The following is a 20,301-nucleotide window of genomic DNA, read 5'->3' on the forward strand; positions in this document are numbered from 1 at the left end:
GCGACTGGAAGCTCCGCCGCGCTAGCGTCGATCATCTTCTGGGCACCGCGTCCTCTCCTCCGCCAACAAACCCGCCCCGGTCAACTCACTTTGCGCAAATGAAAGAATTCAATCTCTCGGGGACTCTGAATGTCCTGAGGTTGCTGAGAGAGCCATCACTTTGCTTGCCGCACTACACATGCGCCACTTTCAATCATTTGCCAATTCCGCTCTCCAAGGCCTTTCCCGGACAGAATGGAGAAAAAGATGCTGATATCAGAGCCGTGATTCTCGACAAGGACAATTGTTTTGCGACTCCTCATACGAATCACGTCTATCCCAAGTACAAAGTAATAATCCTTCATCCAGTCTTAAATCTCAATTGTTTTTTCGTTTTCAACTACATTTCTTAACTTTGATCAGTCCCATGAATATTCAGCATCTCTCCATGTTCGTTTGTGTTCTATCTAAACATTTCCTCATCCACCAGGACCACTTCGCCGCCCTCCGCGCAGCCTACCCCGGCTCCAAACTGCTCATCGTCTCCAACACCGCCGGCACACGCAGCTTCGACGCCGATGGCGCGCAAGCCGCGCAGTTGGAGCGCGACACAGGCGTTCAAGTCCTTCCACACAACACAAAGGTATTTATCTCTTTCCAACCCCTGACCTCATCCCACCTCATCTCTGCAAAAGCATCGCAACCAAAAAAAAAAAAAAAAAAAAAAAAAAACTCCAGCAATCTAACACGACCACCCCAGAAACCCGGCTGCGCGCCCGAAATCATGGCGCACCTACTATCAACGCCCGATTCTGGCGTCACGGCGCCATCGCAAGTGGCTGTCGTGGGAGACAGACTGTTCACAGACGTCATGACGGCGAATCTGATGGGCGCGAGGGCTGTGTGGATCAGGGACGGCGTTACAGGGAGAGAAAAGGCTAGCATGGTACGTGCAAGAGAGTAATTGTCCGCGGCATATTGCTAATCAGTTACTAGTTCGCGAAGATCGAGCAAAGCTTGGCTGATTTTCTGGTCCGGAGAGGATGGCGGGCACCGACTCCGGTTGAAATGAAGAAGTAAGGGACTGGCTCTTCAGGTTGTTTGGGAGGGACCGTGATCATTCATGGCGATTTCCAAAAAGACCTATTGTGGATGCACACACAACTGATGAGTGAAGAAAGATCATTAGATGCGTGAATACTATAAATGCAATCGTGCCAATAATCTATTCTAGCATCTGAGTCGCCCTGTCGAAAACAGAAAAAGAGCCAACCTACCTGCCATCAGACCAACGTGACCCATTCGCCAATGCCCTCTATCCCATCTATTAGTTCTTCTCCTCAAATCAAGTCTCCAAGCCCTTGCCCAAAACCCTCTTCCCCACCTCCACCACAACGCCCCTCCCCTCTTCATCGCGCTTCTCCGCGAACATGGCCTCCTTTCCAAGCACCGTCTCACTCGCATCCATGGCGCGGCACAGATCCAACAACTCGCCGTCGACGGGCGCGCAGTATACCAGCAAGCCCAACGCCGTCACCATGCCCAAAACCGCCTCCTTGCTGTCCTCCTCGGCAGCAATCGCCTCGAGAAGCGCAGCCACGATTTCCGTCTGGTCAGACTCGGGTAGCGCGTCGCCGTCGTCAGAATCGAGCCGCGAGCGGTGCACGGCCGACGCGATGTTGAAGGCAAGGCTGGCGGCGGCGATCCGGACCGAGGTGTTTGCGTCGTCCAGGAGCGACGCCGACAAGAGCTGTGTCAGGAGGTTGGTAAAGGAGGTGTTGGGGAGGAGGTGAGTGCGCGTCAGAGGCGTCGTGAAGAGGTTGCAGGCGAGTTGGAGCGTGACGAGGCGGAGGTTGTAGGGGCAGTTCTTGAGGTCGTTGACGTGCGCGAGGAGCTTGATTAGCGTCTCTGCGTTCTTTTCTTCGACAAAGAATCCGGATACCCGCGCATCGGTGAGCGTGATGCGGAGAAGGTCGTAGGCAGCGAAGAGAGAGTCGGCGGGAATCGCCGTCACGGCGTCGCGGAGGAAGGAGCAAAAGTCTGGGAGAGATGGCAGTGGCGCTTCCCGCGAACCGGAGCTCTCTCGCGTCTTGATGAAGGCTGTGATCATCACAGTGATGGGGTGTTTGCCGTGCTCGCCCATCTTCGGTACTAGCTTGTCCAGCGGTGGCACCTTGTCATAGATGACAGGCCGCATGCTGGACCCTAGGAGCTTTGGCAGATCCAGTCTCGTGTGCGGGTGCGTAATGTTGGCTTGTTGCAGCAGAAGCCGCACATTTCCTCGTAACCGTGCTTCGTCGGCTCCAGACCATTGGTCATCTTTCATGCCTTTGAGGAAAGTCATGATGGTGGGCGTCAGTCGTACGTTGTATTTGGCATGGATGTCAGGGGCCTGGTTCTTGTCGACCCGGACAAAGATGCCTTTTGAACCTGCTTCTTCTGCCACCTCAGTAAAAGCAGGAGTGATCAGCTTACAAGGTCCACACGTCGACGAGGTAAACAGAACAACGGCGCATGAATCCTTGGATTTCTCCAGCAGTTTCTCAAAGTCTTTGAGCGAGGTTACGTCGTGGATACCAGATCCGGCCGTAGCGCCGTTCGAGGCCTTTTCTGGTGCGGCTGAAGGCTGGGACTGCGCTCCAGGAATGTTTTGCTGTGGAACAGGCGCTTGCGTGACTGAGCGCATGGCGGCGTCGATTTGCGGCTTGAGCATTTGGCCAAATGGGGTTTGCAGGACTTGCTCAGGGAGAGAGCTGATTTTCTCCGGAATCCCCTTGCCAACGAGAAACATGGCAAAGTCGTTGGAGCTGAGTCGTCAGTATGATGCGAGGTATACCGAGAGAGTATAGAAAGAACACTCGTACTAGAGAAAATTGATCCGGCGAAACTTACAAGTTGTTGCAGTTGTGGGCAAAGAGGTCGTAGGCTTCAGGCGTGTAAATCTTCTTCAACGACTCGAGGTACTCCAAGATGTCACCCATCTCAAGCTGGGTCTTTCCCAACGGAATAACCTCCTCTGGGGCACCATGGTGAGTCGTTCCGGGATAGCAAGTTTGAACACCTGCTGTACATTAGTAGATTATCACCTGAAAGAAGCGGAGGATTTTACCTGCACCGTAAAAGTATTCGATGCCGCCAAAGACGATCGAAGTGTGATATACGGCTTCTATGTGAATCCCGAGGAACTGGCGCGAAAGCTGCACATCATGGTCAACGAGTGTCGTCAAGGGGCCAACGGGCACCGTACCTGTCGTGCAAGACCCTAAGCGCATGTTAATGTTGGACTTTTCAAAATTGTGCATACATTTGGGGGATCATACCTTGGAGAGGTCGTATACATAGAGTTCAACATCCATGACTGAAAGCGAGTGACGAAGAAACAAAAGCGCGTCGGCGGATTATCATGGTAGGCAGCTGTTTAGTGGTGACGTCGAGAAGGTTCCACTTGTTTGCGACCATCTGACCCAAATCTGGACCAGGCCTTGGGGCTCTGCGGGTACCAAAGGCGCCGGCCCTGGTCGCTTCCCTGGGCCTAAACAAGCAGAGTTTAAGGGGGGATTCCGATTGCAAGGACGAGACGCGACGGCCACGGGGTGAAGACCTGTCCAAGAAGCACGACTCGAGCGACTCGACGCCGCCATTACGATCGCTCATCCGCTGCATAGCGCGCCACCAACCGGTCCGGGCAGCAACACACATGTCCAGTAGCGTCGACGTCCAACGGCGTCAGAACAACTTTTGGTCCTACTTCTCCTTCTCCAACACCGGCCCTCGCCGTCGCACCTCGCTCTCCTTGCCTCTGAAGAGCAACAGCACCTTCGACCCTTTTGAAAAGGCCGACCGCCACGCAAACCGCCCCTCGGCCTCGTCCTCCAACGCTTCGTCCTTGATGAACGACTTCAAGTCAAGCGCCGGCAGTACGATGAATCAGGGCCAGCGCACCCGCTACCTCAAGGCGGGCGGCATCATTGCCTTCATTCTTTGCGTCTTCTTTTTCCTCTCCCCCTCGCAAAAATCCGTTGGTGCGTACCTGTCCTCAAGACCTTCGCGGGAGGCCTACTCTCAACGCCCCCCAGCTAATTGAGTTCCAGAACAGGGCAAATTCCCCGGCGGCGATGTTGCATCAGATCCCTCCGTCGCGACTTCACAATGCACGCGATCATACTCCGCCGACAAGCCTCTGATTCAATATGCCCTCATGATTGACGCTGGTAGCACGGGCTCCCGCATCCACGTCTACCGCTTCAACAACTGCGGCCCCACCCCCGAATTGGAGGACGAGATATTCGAGCAGACGGCCAAGAAGCCTGGCGGATCTGGATTGAGTTCCTACAAGAGCGATGCTGAGGGCGCGGCCAAGAGTTTGGACCCGCTCATGGAGGTCGCGGTCAAGAACGTCCCGGAGAAGCTGCAAGGCTGCACCCCCGTTGCGGTCAAGGCGACGGCTGGTCTGCGCAAGCTGGGCCCGGAGATGAGCGACAAGATTCTCGCTGCGGTGCGCGAGCGCCTCGAGACACAGTATCCCTTCCCAGTCTTGGCTGCTGACAAGGGCGGCGTTGAGGTCATGGACGGCACTGACGAGGGCGTTTACGCTTGGATTACAACCAACTACCTCTTGGGCAAGATTGGAGGCCCGGACAAGACACCTACGGCTGCGGTCTTTGACCTCGGTGGTGGTTCCACCCAAATTGTCTTCGAGCCCACGTTCAAGGAGGCAAAGGACGGCGGCATGCCCGAGAAGCTGGCCGACGGAGACCACAAGTACGAGCTCAGCTTCGGCGGACGCGACTTTACCCTCTACCAACACTCCTACTTGGGCTACGGTCTCATGGCTGCGCGCGAAAACCTGCACAAGCTCGTGTTCGACGGCGCCTACGCGGAGCACAAGAAGGCTTACCCCGACTCGACCTCTACCGCCTGGCTCAAGAAGCCCATCATCAACCCTTGCCTCATTCCTGGCATGTCGCGCGAAGTCGAGATTCCGCTCGGCGAGTCGCACCCCCTGAGCCCTTCGGTCACGGTCAACATGACCGGCCCATCAGAAGGCTCCCCAGCCCAATGCCGCGCGCTCGCCGAGGAGACCCTTAAGAAGGACGAGACCTGCAAGCTGGCACCCTGCGCATTCAACGGCGTGCACCAGCCCAGCCTCGAAAAGACATTTGCGCGCGAAGACGCGTACCTGTTTTCGTACTTTTACGACCGCACCAAGCCGCTGGGCATGCCGAGCAGCTTCACAATTGGCGAGCTCAAGGACCTGACGGCGCGCGTGTGCAACGGCCCGGAAGCCTGGGACGTGTTTACTGGCGTCGAGGGCGCGCTGGAGGAGCTCAACGACCGCGCCGAGACGTGCTTGGACCTGAGCTTCATGCTCGCGCTGCTGCACACGGGCTACGAGATGCCCATTGACCGCGAGGTCAAGATTGCCAAGAAGATCCGCAACCGCGAGCTGGGATGGTGTTTGGGCGCCAGGTGAGTGGTCTTTTCCCGACCTATGTTTGTTCTTTATCCATCAGCTAACCATTCCTGTTTTCAGTCTTCCCCTCTTGAGCAAGGAATCTGGCTGGCAGTGCAAGATCAAGCAGGTCTCGAAATAAAAAAAAAAGCACGCAGCCGCCGCGCGACGAACGACGACATTTTTCTCTTCTGTTCTCTCTCTCTCTTCAATGTAAGAATATTATAGATTCGGTCGGTTGGGGCTGCTGGCATGGCGCATCAGAGGATCTCATCATCTTTCCGGCCTCTTTCTCTCGCACACACACATGCAAAAAGGAGTCGAAATTCAAAGCATCAGCATTATAATCAACAACATTCACCACGTCGACTGTCGTACCGCGTCGTCCTACCAAGATATATTGTGTGTCGGCGGCGAGCGAGCGAGCGAGCGGACAGCAGCCTTTCATGGTCGCGCGCTGGCTCTTCTTTTATTCTCGTCTCGTCTCAAGAGGGCTCGACTGGATTTGAGATCGGACTCTCTCTCTCTGCACTGACTGCAATCAGTTGGTCTCGAAAAATGAGCTGGCGGCTGGGTACGCGGGGGCGTTGGTGTAGAGGATTGGAGAAAAGAGGGACGGAAGAATTGGCGGCCAAGTGCGTGCGGGCTTACGCGATGTCTGCATTGGGTGGCGTAAGGGAAGGAGTGTGCTGGATATATCGGACTGGGGAACGGGATGGTTGGGTTTTGGTTGTATGGTCTTAGATGGGCAGTGACCATGTGGATGCATGAGTGGTCAGACAGAGGGGCAGTCGGCGTCGATCAATGAAATGTGTGAAATAATTCTTGTCCATTTCGGGACTGCTCTTTGCGAAATACGTGATGATGGATTCAGAGCTTTGATCTCTGTCGACTTATGCTTTTGGCCTTTTTGGGATATCTACATAGAAGCGCCCTCTTTTTTGGTCTTTTATCACACGCCCTCCTTTTGCGGGCCATTCATTCACTCTCCCTTCTTCTTCTTCTTCTTCTTCTTCTTCTTCTTCTTCTTCTTCTTCTTCTTCTTCTTCTTCTTCTTCTTCTTCTTCGTCTCTACAGCATCTGCTGATGATCCCGTCCGTACCCATCAATCAAACCTAAACGTCTTGCCCTTCAACAATGTCCCGCCCAGCACTTTGCCAACCGCATATCCAGCATATGCGCCACAAACAATGGTGACCGGCCACTTCTGCCACTCGCGGTCCCTGCTCGTAGTACACCAAAAGTCAGCCAGTCGACCTCCCCAAACAACATCACCCAACCCCCTTTGCCGGACGTCCACGCCAACCCCCGCAAAACAAAAAGAGACACATCAAACTCACCAATCCAACGGGATCGGCACGGCGCCGACCCAAGCCCCGACGACAGCGCCCACGGCGCCGCCAAACACCTCGTCGGCGGGCACCATGAGCGCGACCAGCGCGCGCCACCTGGCGCCGTCGACGCCGCACGCGTAGATGAGCGGCACGCTGGCCAGGAAGGACAGGTGCGCGGCTGCGAGCGCCGTGTGTGCGAGGTGCGTCGTGGCGGGCGCGCCGAAGAGGACGAGCAGGACCGTGAGGAGGGGGATGCCGGCGATGGTGGAGAGGGTGAGGGAGAGCATGGCGGTCTGTGGGTGCGAGGGAAGGTTAGTTTTGAAGTTGATGGGGTGTGTGATGGGTGGATGATTTGCGAATTCATTCGCACACACGCGGGAAGAGCAGAAATGGAGAGCAGACTCACCGTCACACGCCCAGCGAACCCCGCGTCCTTTCCATCCTTCTTCCTCCTGCCCGCAGCAGCAGCAGTTTTCGCGCCCGCTCCGCTCGACCCAGCAGGCGGCAGGCAGACAGTCGCGTAGATGACCTGGAGCGCGGCAAGAGGCAACAGCGCGGCGGCCAGCGCGCCGACGGGCTCGGCGACGATCGAGTTAAATTGGACCGCGTACAGCGAGAGCAGCAGCACGGGGTGCAGGTGCGTGTAGATGCGGGCGACGTCGGTGCTGAGGGGCTCGATGGGCTTGGACGACGAGGAGGACGAAGGCGACGAGGACGAGGACGAGGGAAGAGCCGTCGACGAGGCTGTGGCCGGCTTGCCCGTCACCGAGGGCTCGTCGATGCGCGTGAAGATTGCTTGCGGTTGCGACATTGCTGCTGCTGCTATCGGAGGGCGTGAGCCATGCGGGCTAATGGTTGGTGTTGAAGCTGCAGGGCAGCTCTCCATGTCGGTTTGGTTGGAGCGGGTTATGGTCGGCTAATCAATCCACATTGTCGGGTCCATGCCTGCTACTTTTTTTGAAGGACCCCTACAAACAGTCGTAGAAGTCAATTCAATGGAAAATCTAGTATTTCCTATGGTTCATGATTTTGAAGCTCCTAGCCTTGAATCCATGCTTTTGGAAAGGAAAAAGGTGTCTGCATCTTGTTGCAGCAACTACCATCACTTCGACATCATCCTCCTCCACCAATGCTTTAGGCGCTCTCCGCGGGGATGAGGTTGCGCAGAGACAAGTCGTAGACGACATCTTCAACCTCCTTGACCTGCTCATCGTTAGTAAATCCAAGTTGGGCTCGAAAAAACGGTTGTTGAACATACCCGGTACTTGATGCCATCGCTCCGTCTTCTCAGCGAGTCGTTCTTGAGGTTGAGAATTTGGAATCCGGCGTGGACATCCTTGATGAACTGGGCAATCTGGATTGGGCGGTTGTAGTCGCCGAGAGTGACCGAGTTCCTTGCAAGACGGGCCTGACTAATTCAGCGATTGCTCTTTGCGTTGAAATGAGAACTGTGAGGACATACCAATTCATCAATCAAGGAGATGAGCGCCTGGAGGTACTCCTCAATGGTGACGTGGAAGTCGTCCTTGTCCTTGAGGTTGACGGGCACTGTAGAGTGGTCAGTACAAGGTCCTATTGGGATATGTACGCAGGACAAATACCATTCATGATGGCGCCGACTTCCTCGATAGAGAGAAGACGACCAGGCTTTGCGACACCACCATCGGGGGCATAGCCTCCCAGGTAGCCACCGTAGAGAATGGTGAAGACCTGCGCAATGGTAATTAGACACAATCGTGCGATTCGAAATTCGGGCTGACTTGCAGTGTCCTGGACTTGGCGGCTCCAGATGCCGTTGAACTTGTAGTAGGGGAGCTTGGAAGCTGCTTCCGCGAGCTTCTGCACAGCAGCTACTTCATCGCGGATGGCAGCCTCTGCAGCGGTGATGACGGCGGGAACTAGACTGGTTTAGCTGCCTATCATGCAACATGACGGGTGCGGCACGCACGTTGCGAGGTTGGGGTGGAATGGGCCCGCGAGAGGATCGACTGGGCGGACCGTCCTGTCAAAAGTCAGTGAGGTTCTCAAAAACGTGAATTAAACACTTGCCATGCTTCTCGAGAGACTGGATGATGTCGCGAAGTTCCTGTACGCGGTGGCAAAGACGTCAGATTGCCATGGCATGTAAACGGAAATGGCGAGCTCTCACCTCGCGGACAGCACCGTCCTGGTCGATCCGCTCTTGGAGCTGCTCGAAGATGACGGGATCGACAACGCTGGGTCTTTCGGCTGCCATGATGGTTGAGATTTGGGGTTGATGTTGTGTTGTTGCGGACGCGGCAGAATTTGCGTCGGCAGGCGAGGTTGGAAGGCGCTGTTCACCACTGCATGAATGAGCAAGGCGTTCTGGGATTGAGGATTTTGCATTTGATTCCATTTTTCGCTGCTAGACCAAGATGCTCTCGTCCATTTGCCTGACGGCGTTGAAAATGGCTATATGAAAATATGTCTTCGTTGTTTGCTCGTCGCCTTATTTACGCAAGGATGATTGTCAAACAACTTGTATTGAACAAACTCACACTGCGCAATCGCACGTTTACCACGGCCACGAGGAGCAGTCATTACCCCGGCATCATATTTCATCTGTCAATGCAGCCACTCGCCAGACTCAAAACCGCAGATGCTTGCCTTTGAGATAACGGCTAGCTTCGCGTCACTACAACATGAATCAGACATGCAGAATCGTCGACCATCTCTTCCCTCACAGCTCCAAAATCCTCTTCAAGCGCCCACACAAGGTGAGTAGCTTGATGAGGCCACAGAGGTCGCGTCAGCCCAAAGTAGTGCTATATGGGCGACACTGTGCGAAGCAACATGGACGAGTCCAGAGGTCGCCATCGCAAGGCACAAAAAGTGTATGAACGGGCGAGTCCGTAGACTCGTACCAGCGATCAAACTGGTAAGAACAGATACTACACTTGATCTAAGCCATTGAGGCAAAGAGAGCTGAAGGGAGGAACTGGGACCGAGAGAGACGACATTTATATAGTCGTGAGATGGCCCCCTCTGACTCAGCCGTCTCACCCCTTGCGAGGCGCCAGCGAAGGCGACACCTCACAGTCACTCAACAACCCAAATCGAGTCACAGCTGCACAGGCAGCCGGTCCAGGCCACCGCCCTTTTTCCCCAGACCCGGATAATGTGAGAATAAATCTTACTACCAGGCCTCCAACCGCAGGAACGTCTTGCAGTCTGCAGCCCGACCCGCCTTGGGCTTGCCCCAGAAATACTCATCAGCATGCAAGCGGGTACGACTGCTCCTCGTCGAGACAGCCCGTTTGACTTGACGTCGTCTCACTCCTCCACGGAAAAGAATCGACATGATTGAATCGGCGGATCCTCAACCTTAATTGCGGCTTGCCAGGATGGGCATCCCCCAAGACAACCGCGTCTGGCCTGAGCCCGTCGTCTGTCACGCGTTGCCGTCACGCAAGATGGGAGCTCACATCTCCGCTGCAAACGAGTCAAGCGCTGCAGGACTGTCACTTGGTCTGCGAATGATGTGAAGCTGGTCCGTCTTCCGCCCTCCACTGCGCGTGGGGTATGCAGGTGAAAACTCCTATTACAAACTCCGTGGAAGTCGCAGCATCGCCCCTTCTTGTGCCATCATTCGCTCACGTTTGCTGAAAATCTCGATGGGGCATCTGACAGGCCAGAAAGTCCACAAGAAATATTACAACATCCCAAGCGCTTGCGTCCCTTGTCACAACCACAAGGTCGCCGCGGACTTGTTCCCTGTTCACAAGAGCAAATGAACCAACGGCCTCACCCTCCTTGGCTCCACGTGCACACTGTACTCATCCTGGAACCCCGTAGCTGGACCGATTGGCCTTGATAGATGATACTTCCTCGAGCTTGGTGATAAGCCGTCCCCGTTCCAACCTCTCCGGGAAATTCCTGCAGACGCACTTTGAAATTTTATATGTGCCTCTTTCCACATTTGCTCGTCAATTGCTGCATTTCTCATTCCAACCTACATCATGCCATTGGCACAGCTTGCTACGATTGCTCAAGCGGGGTCGCTCTTCACAGCCACAAGGTCGCTATGGGAGCTGACGCGGATGGTTCGCACAAAGAGGAGGCAATCCAAACAGACACAGAGAGTTGAAGAACTGCTGGACGAGCTCGAAATATTCGTCGAACGCGGGGTTTTGACCAAGAAAGAATACACTGCGTTCTGCATCCAAGTGGAAAAGTCCATTGCCGACGGGGAAGCAACACCACTGGAAGCGCAAGCTCAAGTGCTCGATTTTGTCGAGGCCCTTGAAAGCATCGATGCAGAATTCAACGATTCGGAGTACGAGTCCGAAGACGACAGGTCTCGCAGGAGAAGGAGACATCAACGCCGGAGCTCTGAGCCGACATTACACTCGGAGTCGTTCAACGATACAAGACGAGCACTTGGTCGTTCTCACTCCGTCCAAGATCCACATGGAGGACTAGTTCCTCAATCAATCCCACCCATGCCAGTTGCGCTGCCGAGTCAATTCCAAAACAGACAGCTCTATGGATACGGTAGACCTGTAAGTAACGCTTTGAATTCCCTTGACATTTGGCTGACTACCGACAGCCATTCCATACTGCGGCTGCTGCTCCACCTCCTCCACCGGTTCACGAAGACCCGCGCGCTGGAGTGCCCCCAACCAGCTTCGCAATGCCCAGGTACGGGGCCTCAGCCAGCACTTTCGCGCCAAACAAGAGTAACCCCTCATTTGCAGCGAATACTTCCCGCAACAGCAGCTCGGCGGCGTACCTCCACCACCGGCGTCCGCGTCCCGTCCCGCACGGCAGCTCCCTGTCGAGCTCCAACACGCCCAAAGTTACGACGAGTTTTTCGTCTCGCCCGCCGGACCCCAGTCCCAGCCACCACCCCGGTAGACACCATGCCACCTCTGCTTCTGCTGCCCGGCCCGTCAGCCCCGATAGCTCTGGAGTTGACGCCGATACGTCTTCGTTTTCTTCGGGCACGGCGTCTCCGGCCTCGCCAATCAGCAGCAGCAGTAGCAGGAGCAGCAGCGACGAGAGCGACTATCGGCTCCAGCCGAGTCGCGAAGCGCCGCAGAACCTCTCTCATCGCACCAAACCTCTGCATCCCCAGCCTGTACCTCAAGCAGACCATCCTCGCATCTTTTACATGCCCCCTCCCCCCAACGCTCCCACAATGACCTCTGTCCCCGTCGCACCCATCCCGGCCCCTCCTGTCGTCCGAGTCCATCCTGCTGCTCCAGCACCAACAATCGCCCACCCAGAGCCCCTCTCACCGCGCTCGCAGCTTCTCTCCCGCGACGCCAAGGCCCTGGGAATGAACCTGCAACCACTGCCGCGCAGCAGCAGCCGCGCCTCGAGCGCCGCCGGCACGTACCTGGATCCGCAGGGCGAGTACGGAAAGAGGCGGAGGCGGTAGAGGTCGGCACTCTATGTACTACTGAGTAGCTAATCACCACTCAAGGAACGCATCGGACGGATGTAGATGGAAGGAAGGACGAAAACGAAATTCCCCTTTTCCCCAAGCAAGCAAGCAAGCTTCTTCGATCCAAAGCCAAACCCAAAAATCCGAATTGATGACGGCATGGTGATGATTGGGCACGAATGATTTCCTCACGACGGGACTGATGGATGGGAAAGTGCATCATTTGGTCGGGCAGCAGGATTTCTTCTGTGTGTTTTTTCGGATGTCTGCGACGACGAGCTTGGGGAGACGGCACGCTCACGCGGCAGGGACAGGGTAAAGCAGAGAACAGCCAAGGGCAGGGGCGATGCGGGAAGGTGGAGACTGAGTCGAGTGCGGAAGGCAGGCAGTTTGAGACGGGAGAACGGGGTGGGCGGATGGACGCGTGGGCGCCAACTCTGCGCGGTTTGCCGGCCGCTTCATTTTTTTCTCTGTACCTACACCCTGCACGATGCATGGTAATAACGATTGAATGATCTTTGCAAGTCTTTGGCCCTTTGTTTGGTGAGGGTCATGCGCAGTCATGGGAGACGGAGCAGGAAGAGCACTTCGCGATGTGATGTCATTGACGAATGAGTTTAAGATACAACCAACTTCCTTGCGCCGCTGACCTTTGTTGCGCGCGTCAGACCACCAAAGTTATTGTCGGACCACCTTTCCATTCTTTTGGACAGCCTCGACTGCAAACTGAGATTCATTCTTTTTTCCCCCCCTCACCAGACCTCTCGACTTGCCCAACGCGCGTGCATGGCTCCAAGCCCTCTCTTCCTCTAAAGAACCCTCGAATAACAGCACGACCATTCGCCGGTAGGCTTCTCGTGGGCGTCGTCCAAGCTGGTGGGCTGGCCCGAGTATAGCCTGCAGTGGTACTACCTAGCAACCTTGAGCGTACGGTAGCGGCAGGAAAACAGGTCATAGTTACTACTGAACTTCCTCTAGAAGGCCAGCCAGACGCAAAAAGCTTACGCCACGTTGCAAGGGACGACGTGTTGTCTCTAGAGCGAGCACCTACGTGGCGGGCCAGGTCGGCTGAGGTTGTTAATTGTCCTCCTCCCTCGTACATACCCTTCGCTTCAAGGCCTGTGGTCTTGTTGCTTTTTCATGTTGAGGTGTTCAGTCACTGCATTGCTTTGCTTTTCTTTTGTCAAAAAAAATTTTTTTTTCCCACGTTTTGAAAATGAAGCCCCGAATGGCTCCCTGCGCGTGGGAATGACGACACCAGTGCGAAGGGAAAAAAAAAAAAAAGCCAGGAGACCAGTTGCCCCGTCGGCTCTCCTGTGCACACGGCAATGGTACCTAGACCGGCGCAGGACCCATCCAGACCCGCCCGAAGGCTCAAGGTGAGCCGAAGGAGCATTCGTTGTGCCTGCCTGAATCGTCGCGGTTGTTCTGCCCTCTCTGCTGGCTTTGTCTATCTTCTTGGGAGGGAGCGAGGCAGTTGAGCGCGTACGTAGCTACGGCGAGGAAAATCTTTCCTTCTGCCCGTGAACGCAGCGCGGCGCAGTGGCTGTTGATGCGCCCATCTTGTCTTCTCGGTTTGGTCGAGGGAGGGGATGGGTTAGGGGTGTACAGGACGCACGCAATGATGGCAAGGAGGCAAATTTCGAAAGATGTAAAATTTTCATGTTTTGCTAAACTTTTGGTTTTTGGTTGACACACTTTTGATAGAGCCAGACTACTTCGTCTAGTTCTTTCCACCTGATACGATCCTGTCATGCATTCATCAGCCGTCATCAGCCACTGCAGACAGACAAGACACGGGGCGCTATCGGGTTGGCAGTGGGTGGGGGGCAACATCCTCTGGATGGATGGCGTCAAGAGATCCCTCCTTAGTTCATCTTCAAATAACTCAACACGCGCTTCCACAACGGCAGCGCATTGTACGCATCCAACGTCGCCATGTCCGCCTCGCTGACGGCACGCCGCCCGCTGACCAAATCGGCCTTGCTCAGATCGACGAGCTTGGTGCGAAACCACAGCTTGTACCCCAGAAAGGCGGCCACAAAAATGGGCGCCGTGAGGAACAGCTCAAAGAAGCTTTCGGCACTGCCCCCGGAGCCATCAATGGGGTCGACGGCCAGATACAGGGCCGAGACGAGACAGAAGGACATGAGGAGGATGAGCAGGACGGGCTCGGCGGGCCACCAGCGCACAGTGTAGGCGTAGCGGCCGACGAGGCCCGGGTCGTTCTGCAGGGCGAGGGCGCGGCGCATGCGCAGGTTGGTGACGCCGACGACGATGGGGTCGATGAGGAAGACGATGGACGTCAGGCTGCTGAGCCACGTGAAGAGGACGGCGCCGCCGGATGAGCAGTTGACGTACGTGAGGACCAGCCCGATGGTCGCCCCCGTCGCGAGGCTCCAGATGGGCCGCCCGGCCTTGTCGACCCGCCCCATGAAGGCTGGGAACATGTGCATGCGCGCCATGGCCGTTGCGATGCGCGATGAGAGGTACAGCGCTTCGGCGCCGATGGCGAACAGCGAGATGACGATGATGGCGTTGATGAGGTCCGGGAGCCCGCGTACGAGGCCTGCTTGGTTCATGGCGACTACAAAGGGTGACGAGGCCGCGTTAGATGTCCCCAGCAGTGAGTCCGAAGTGTAGGGGACAAGCATCAGGATGAAGGCAAAGGCGGGCGTGAGGAGGACAATGATGCGTGTCATCAGGAGGCCTTGGGCGCGAGGGAGAGAGACTCTGGGAGAGGTGGCTTCGCCGTTGGTTATACCAATCAGCTCGAGGCCGGCTATGGCCCATGCCGCAAGGATCATTGATTGTACAATGCCCTGTATTCGTCAGTCGTTTCTGGTTTGGAGGAGATTGCCAGAAACGTACCTTGTACCCGTTCGGAAAGGCATCCAGCTCCGTAAAGTTCTGGTAATGATGCGTTGTTCCCGTAGGACCAGCTCCGGCCAGGAACGCAATCATGGCGAAGATGAGGAGCAACAAAACGCCAACCTTGAGCGTGCTGACGACAAACTCAAACTCTCCAAACCACGTGTTTGGCATGGCGTGAATGAAGAAGATGACAAGGAGGTATATCGTCATGAGTACGGGTACCGGAATGGCGTCCGTCCAATATGATATGACGATGCTGAAAATGGCGCCTTCGGAGGCTACAGAAACGGTCCAAGCCAGCCAAAGACAGAATCCTGATGGACCAGTTAGTCTTGCGTCTCCAATTCAAGAACTCTACACCAACCACACGCAAAGCCGAGTGCCGGGTCCACGAAGCGAGAAGCGTGGTCGATGAAAGATCCGGACGTCGGAAAGAGAATTGATGCTTCGGATAAGACACGGAGGGCAAGAATCATGGAGAGGGCGATGAGAACCCATCCAATGAGGAAACCAGGGAAACTGCCATAACGGAGTGCCTGGAAGACTTAGCAACAGGGCCGATTTTCAGACGAGCGGCAAACGACTGACCTTTCCGCTACTAACAAACACTCCGCTACCGAGACAACCACCGAGAGAAATCATGGCCATGTGCCGGGGCTTGAAATTGCGCTTCAGCTCGCCATGATGAGCTGCAGACGATTCTCCAGCATACTCGGCGTCGGCACCGAAAACGTCGCCTTCTTTGATCGAGTCTGCTTTTAGTGACGACGCTTTTTCGAATTCGCACGCTTCGGCCATGGCTATCGAGAGGATCGGGCCAAGGTTGGTCGGTCGTTTGGTCTTCTGTGATTTGCAGTGGTGAGGACAGACATAGAGCCAGATTGATTGCTGGAGTCCACCACAACGACATCCATTGTTCGTCTTATAACTGCAAGTCGAATTACGTGCTCCTCATACAGGTGGCCTGCTGGATCTCGAACTCCATGTTATTGGTCTCTTTGGGAGATAGGAAACCAGGTCATGATTATCATGTACCCCACCTTTGTTGCGGGTCGATTGTCATGGATAAGGCGCGCTCCTATAGAGGCTATGATGGTCATCCTGCAGTGCTTCAGCCACCAACGGTCGTACCTGCTGCAGGGGACGCGATAGATACAACAATCAAAGCAAACTGAAACAGCGCGGTTCGGTGGATGTGAAGCCGGTCAATTTATTTCAGTACCCTGATAACCAGTAGAATCTCGCCAATTCGGTACCCTGGTCATATCTAGCTAACCCGCTTAGGGAAGTCGTCTGGTAAACCTTTCGAGTTCGTAGTCGACGTAAACCTCGCAGATGTGTTTACGGCAAAGCGAGCGGGGGAGATCAAAGCTCACGTAGGTCGGACTGACGTAAGACATGACCCTTTCGTCCGAAACCATCAGGAAAGACATTGAATATGATGCGAAAGACCAAGAATGAATGAGGCGCAGGCGCGAGATACGTCTGGTTCGAGTAGCTTTCGAAGCTCCAGTTGTCTTGTCCATTTGCAGTCTCTGCCCGGAAGTCGAAGAATAAGTGTCCTTTTGCAGGTTGAAAAGCGCTCGGGGTAGACTTTGGGGCTCGAGGTGCGTGTCGGAGCTCAGTGCCCGTCATGTCCGTGTTGTGGATGAGGCAGTCTCCAAGTTGCCAAGTGCCTTCCGGGACCCATCAAACGTAATGGATATTGAGAAAAGGCCAGTATCCCCTATCGCGAGCCGACCTTCCTTCTGCATACGTATTTAGCCTCATAAAGGGCGTTGAAGTGGGACTCTAGAGAGCAAGGAACGAGTAACTCCTTGCACTTTTGACGTGCGTACGTAGAACCCTGGATGACCTGCAGTTGGCGGAGGCCATTGTGCATCGGCGGAGGGAGACCTTTGAGGACTAGCGTTTTAGACGAAGCCAGTGACAATGCTAAGGTCAGGTATTTCAAGTCTCTGAAACCTCTTGGATCCCGGCGCCGGACTTGTTCTTCTTCTTCCCCATAAGTTTGCCCAGAACATCCTGCTCCTTGTTTTCCGCGCTCTTGGCGCCAGTGTCCATCTTATCCTCGGATTCGTCGTCTCCGTCATCCGACTCATCGTCCGAGTCGTTCATCTTGTTTGGGTCCTTTTCTTCCAAGACTCCTAAGCCCAGGTTCATTTCAATGTACTGCCCATTCTCGTCCACTTGCTCCAAGGATTTGTCGCCAAGTCTGCCGGCCTCACGGTCACGCTCAAGCTCTTCGTTTGCGGCCGCCAGCTGAGGCAGGAAAGCTTTGAGACGATCGCTGAGGGAAGATTCCTTCTTCAGTGATTTCTGGTAGAGCTTCTTCCGAGCTTCTGCGTTGGGTGGTTTTGGCAGCGCGGAGACTTCGACTTCCGAGTCTTCGGCCTGGGACTCGTCGTCAGACTCGGAGCTTGGTTCCTCGGAAGAGGTGCTCAGCTCGCTGCTGTCTGATTCGGCATCGCTAGCATTGTCGACTTTGAGCTTGTCGGTCTTTGAGGTCAAGTTCTTGACATTGGGAGTCGCGGTCATTGTCGCGTGGGCGCGAGTCCTTTGAGGGAGTTCCTTGGCAGGACCGCTGGATGGAGTGGGCTTGTCGGCCATGACGATATGATGCAGGGCGCGGGTTTGGTGTGAGAAGTGCAGCAGCGCGGGCGGCGATTATTTTTGACCAGGGTCCATTCTGCCAAGGCGGTGAGGGCGGATGCCGTTGGCCATTGTCGACGCCGACTCCATCAGAGGTTAATCCGTGATAATGACATGTTTTCTCATCGGTGTAGGTGTCCAACACACGCAAGCTCTTCTGAACCTGGCAGTTGAACTGGAAGCGAGCGTCCGTGTCGTGATCCGTGCCGCCAGGGACAACCGGAACTGAGACAAGCATTGTCGAACGACGACCGCTCCTTGTCCAATGGCGCCCCCGCCACATCAGGGCTGAGCCGCTGGCTGGCAGGGGGTGGGTTCGCGCGCCCGCATCAACCACAAAGACACCCTCAACTTCATTGTTCTCTCACCTTACCTCTCTCCTTTTGTCCGCGCCCGTCTCTTCTACCCTTCCTCTGCTCTTCTGTCCGGGCCTGTCCTTCGTTTTCTTCCTCCTCCTACCCCGCATCACGACCTCCTAAACCCTGGGACCATATCATCAACCCTATCAGTGCTTTCGACTGCACTTGAATATAGGTACGTGGCGTAGGCTTATACACGCCGTCCATTTAGTCCGTCCATGTTTCGTTTAACCCCCTCCTACTCCCGAATGTGGCTTTTGCGTATTTGAAATTCAACACCATACCACCGTGGGTGACGAAAGAAACGTCGTCCAAGGCTGGGGGTTTCCAGTCCGCATGTCCAGGCCTTCGACTGCTCAGCGTCATTCTCCGTCTTGAGAGTAGATCTCTCTTTATATTCTGGCTATCTGGAATTCAATGCTTCCCATCTCCCTATGGCTTTGGCCAATAGGAAGTCTTGGATTTGACATTTCTTTCGTCACCAACTATGACTTGCTTTGACAGCTGAGAATATACTGTCCCGGCGACAGTGTTACAGCTGTCAAAAAGTATCATGGTCAAATGGTTTTTCTGTCTGCTCATCTTGTTGCGTTTCTGTGCGATTATTTTCTCGGCGCTTTCACTCTGCTTCACTTTGCACCTTCACAGTCAATTCACGTTCACTTTCACATCCACCGCGCAGCACCGCTATTTAGCTCCCTCAACTTCAATCCTCCACCTCATCCAGACCTTTCCTTTTCAACCAACTCTCTTCTACTCTTTCTTTCCCTCAACGCAACTCTCGTCTTTCTTGTCACCGAATCTTCACCGCATTCACCATGACGACTTTTGAGCACCGTCCACAATCCTCCAAGGTCCTCCGCATTGGAGACCTTGAGAAAATGTTCAACAAACCCAAGCGCACGACTCCAGTCAAGATTACAACATTCTGTCTTTCTCAAAAGCGCACCACTCCAGCCACTCCTGCAACATCTTGTCTCTCTCCGCTTTCCGTCCCAGCAATCACTGTCACCGCTCCACTTGAGAACGAAACCAACACGGACACTTTCTCTACTTCTTCTGCTTCTTCTTCGGCTTCTTCTCCTGTGCTCTCTTCTACGTCTTCTTCTTCGCCTTCTCCAGCGTCATCTTCCAAGCCTGCTCAGCCCACGACTGCAAGCTCTGATCAACAAGAGACGGCTAGTAACAGTCCATCGCAGGGTCTCGCCAAAGTCATCGACCTTCTCAGTGACCTCCGAAAGAATCCACCCCGCCCACTTGCTGAGAACCCCAACGAGCAAGGCATCGTCCTCCAGTCCGTTGTCAACTCCTTCTTGTCCTTCAAAGCCGACAGCGTCTCGACCGACATCCAACCGCGCTACTCCCTTCCCGACAACGACATGGAGCGTCCCACTCTTCCCGGCCTCGCCACCAACGGCCTTCCTCTTCAGCCGCAAGATGTCGCTGCTGAAACCGCCTCCCCGGCCCGCGGCAGGGCCATGAAAGAAGCACTTCTCCAAAAGCTGCGCCCGCCTCCGCTCGAGTACAGCTGGGACTTTTGGCACGACCGCCAGGGCCGCGACAAGAAGCCATCGTGGGCCAACGAAGGCGCCAACACATCTGGCAACGGCGACAGCACGAACGGCAACAATGGCGACGACTCGGTCGACTACGAATCGCGTCTCGTCAAGCTCGAGACCATTTCCGACGCCAAGCAATTCTGGTCGCTCTTCAACAACTTCAACCTGGGCGACCTCAAGCTGCGCGACAGCGTGCACCTGTTCCACACGGGGGTCAAGCCGGTGTGGGAGGACGCGCGCAACGTCAAGGGCGGGGCGTGGACGTTCCGCGTGCCCAAGGACAAGGCGGCGCAGTTTTGGAAGGAGGTGGCGTGCATGGCCATCGGCTCGCAGCTGCAGGACGCCGTCGACAACTCCAAGAAGCGCTTCACCTTCATCGACGACATTTGCGGCATCTCGTACAGCGTCCGCTTCAACTCGCACCTCATCAGCGTCTGGAACCGCGACTGCGAAAACACAGAGGGCATCGAGAAGCTCAAGAAGGTCGTCCTCGACAACATTTCCCCCGAGCTCGAACTGAGGGAGAACCAGTACTACTACAAGAAGCACTCGGACCACACCGGCTTCAGGCCTCCGACGGCAGGTGGTGAGAAATAGGTCTGCTGCGGTTGATTGAGGGGGACACGGAAGGGCAAATGGTTTGCAGAGTTCAGGGTTGAGTTCACGGCCGTCACAGTCACAC

The 20,301-nt window shown here is 55.2% G+C and overlaps 10 protein-coding genes across 10 annotated transcripts; 5 read left to right on the forward strand and 5 right to left on the reverse strand.

Annotated features, from left to right (window-relative positions):
* The first annotated feature begins 20 nt into the window (after positions 1-20).
* On the forward strand, positions 21-1,161 carry BKA78DRAFT_319280 (mitochondrial PGP phosphatase). The gene is made up of 4 exons (XM_066888845.1): positions 21-329; positions 470-622; positions 740-925; positions 976-1,161. The coding sequence occupies exons 1-4, from the start codon at positions 99-101 to the stop codon at positions 1,057-1,059; spliced, it is 654 nt and encodes a 217-aa protein (XP_066742846.1). The 5' UTR covers positions 21-98; the 3' UTR covers positions 1,060-1,161.
* Positions 1,162-1,324: 163 nt separating this feature from the next.
* Positions 1,325-3,335, reverse strand: BKA78DRAFT_297312 (putative thioredoxin; the record flags this gene model as incomplete). The annotated part of the gene is made up of 5 exons (XM_066886751.1): positions 1,325-2,786; positions 2,872-3,040; positions 3,089-3,176; positions 3,227-3,241; positions 3,300-3,335. 5 exons carry the CDS (start codon positions 3,333-3,335, stop codon positions 1,325-1,327), a joined length of 1,770 nt encoding a protein of 589 aa, XP_066742847.1.
* A 566-nt stretch (positions 3,336-3,901) lies between these two features.
* On the forward strand, positions 3,902-5,573 carry BKA78DRAFT_332434 (nucleoside phosphatase GDA1/CD39; the record flags this gene model as incomplete). Its single annotated transcript, XM_066889982.1, has 3 exons — positions 3,902-4,001; positions 4,071-5,448; positions 5,513-5,573. 3 exons carry the CDS (start codon positions 3,902-3,904, stop codon positions 5,571-5,573), a joined length of 1,539 nt encoding a protein of 512 aa, XP_066742848.1.
* On the forward strand, positions 5,497-6,355 carry BKA78DRAFT_168858 (uncharacterized protein). Its single transcript, XM_066883205.1, has one exon. The coding sequence runs from the start codon at positions 5,684-5,686 to the stop codon at positions 6,173-6,175; it is 492 nt and encodes a 163-aa protein (XP_066742849.1). The 5' UTR covers positions 5,497-5,683; the 3' UTR covers positions 6,176-6,355.
* Positions 6,325-7,576, reverse strand: BKA78DRAFT_297314 (GPI biosynthesis protein family Pig-F-domain-containing protein; the record flags this gene model as incomplete). Its single annotated transcript, XM_066886752.1, has 4 exons — positions 6,325-6,511; positions 6,547-6,714; positions 6,772-7,058; positions 7,172-7,576. 4 exons carry the CDS (start codon positions 7,574-7,576, stop codon positions 6,325-6,327), a joined length of 1,047 nt encoding a protein of 348 aa, XP_066742850.1.
* Positions 7,461-9,510, reverse strand: BKA78DRAFT_319287 (putative Translin-1). Its single transcript, XM_066888846.1, has 8 exons — positions 8,915-9,510; positions 8,815-8,851; positions 8,714-8,767; positions 8,530-8,663; positions 8,367-8,475; positions 8,228-8,313; positions 8,024-8,173; positions 7,461-7,968 (listed from the first exon to the last, which is right to left on the reverse strand). Exons 1-8 carry the CDS (start codon positions 9,140-9,142, stop codon positions 7,900-7,902), a joined length of 867 nt encoding a protein of 288 aa, XP_066742851.1. The 5' UTR covers positions 9,143-9,510; the 3' UTR covers positions 7,461-7,899.
* A 1,235-nt stretch (positions 9,511-10,745) lies between these two features.
* BKA78DRAFT_354495 (uncharacterized protein) lies at positions 10,746-12,169 on the forward strand (the record flags this gene model as incomplete). Its single annotated transcript, XM_066891739.1, has 2 exons — positions 10,746-11,288; positions 11,336-12,169. The coding sequence occupies 2 exons, from the start codon at positions 10,746-10,748 to the stop codon at positions 12,167-12,169; spliced, it is 1,377 nt and encodes a 458-aa protein (XP_066742852.1).
* A 1,874-nt stretch (positions 12,170-14,043) lies between these two features.
* BKA78DRAFT_354496 (AAT family amino acid transporter) lies at positions 14,044-15,847 on the reverse strand (the record flags this gene model as incomplete). Its single annotated transcript, XM_066891740.1, has 4 exons — positions 14,044-14,997; positions 15,047-15,363; positions 15,414-15,585; positions 15,638-15,847. The coding sequence occupies 4 exons, from the start codon at positions 15,845-15,847 to the stop codon at positions 14,044-14,046; spliced, it is 1,653 nt and encodes a 550-aa protein (XP_066742853.1).
* A 1,152-nt stretch (positions 15,848-16,999) lies between these two features.
* BKA78DRAFT_297318 (uncharacterized protein) lies at positions 17,000-17,659 on the reverse strand (the record flags this gene model as incomplete). The annotated part of the gene is made up of 1 exon (XM_066886753.1): positions 17,000-17,659. The coding sequence occupies one exon, from the start codon at positions 17,657-17,659 to the stop codon at positions 17,000-17,002; it is 660 nt and encodes a 219-aa protein (XP_066742854.1).
* A 1,879-nt stretch (positions 17,660-19,538) lies between these two features.
* On the forward strand, positions 19,539-20,216 carry BKA78DRAFT_253373 (translation initiation factor eIF 4e-like domain-containing protein; the record flags this gene model as incomplete). Its single annotated transcript, XM_066884813.1, has 1 exon — positions 19,539-20,216. One exon carries the CDS (start codon positions 19,539-19,541, stop codon positions 20,214-20,216), a length of 678 nt encoding a protein of 225 aa, XP_066742855.1.
* Positions 20,217-20,301: the final 85 nt, after the last annotated feature.

This window comes from Phyllosticta capitalensis (assembly GCF_038381095.1).
Source record: "Phyllosticta capitalensis strain CBS 128856 chromosome Unknown BKA78scaffold_7, whole genome shotgun sequence".
In the NCBI taxonomy this organism is placed as follows: Eukaryota; Fungi; Ascomycota; class Dothideomycetes; order Botryosphaeriales; family Phyllostictaceae; genus Phyllosticta; species Phyllosticta capitalensis.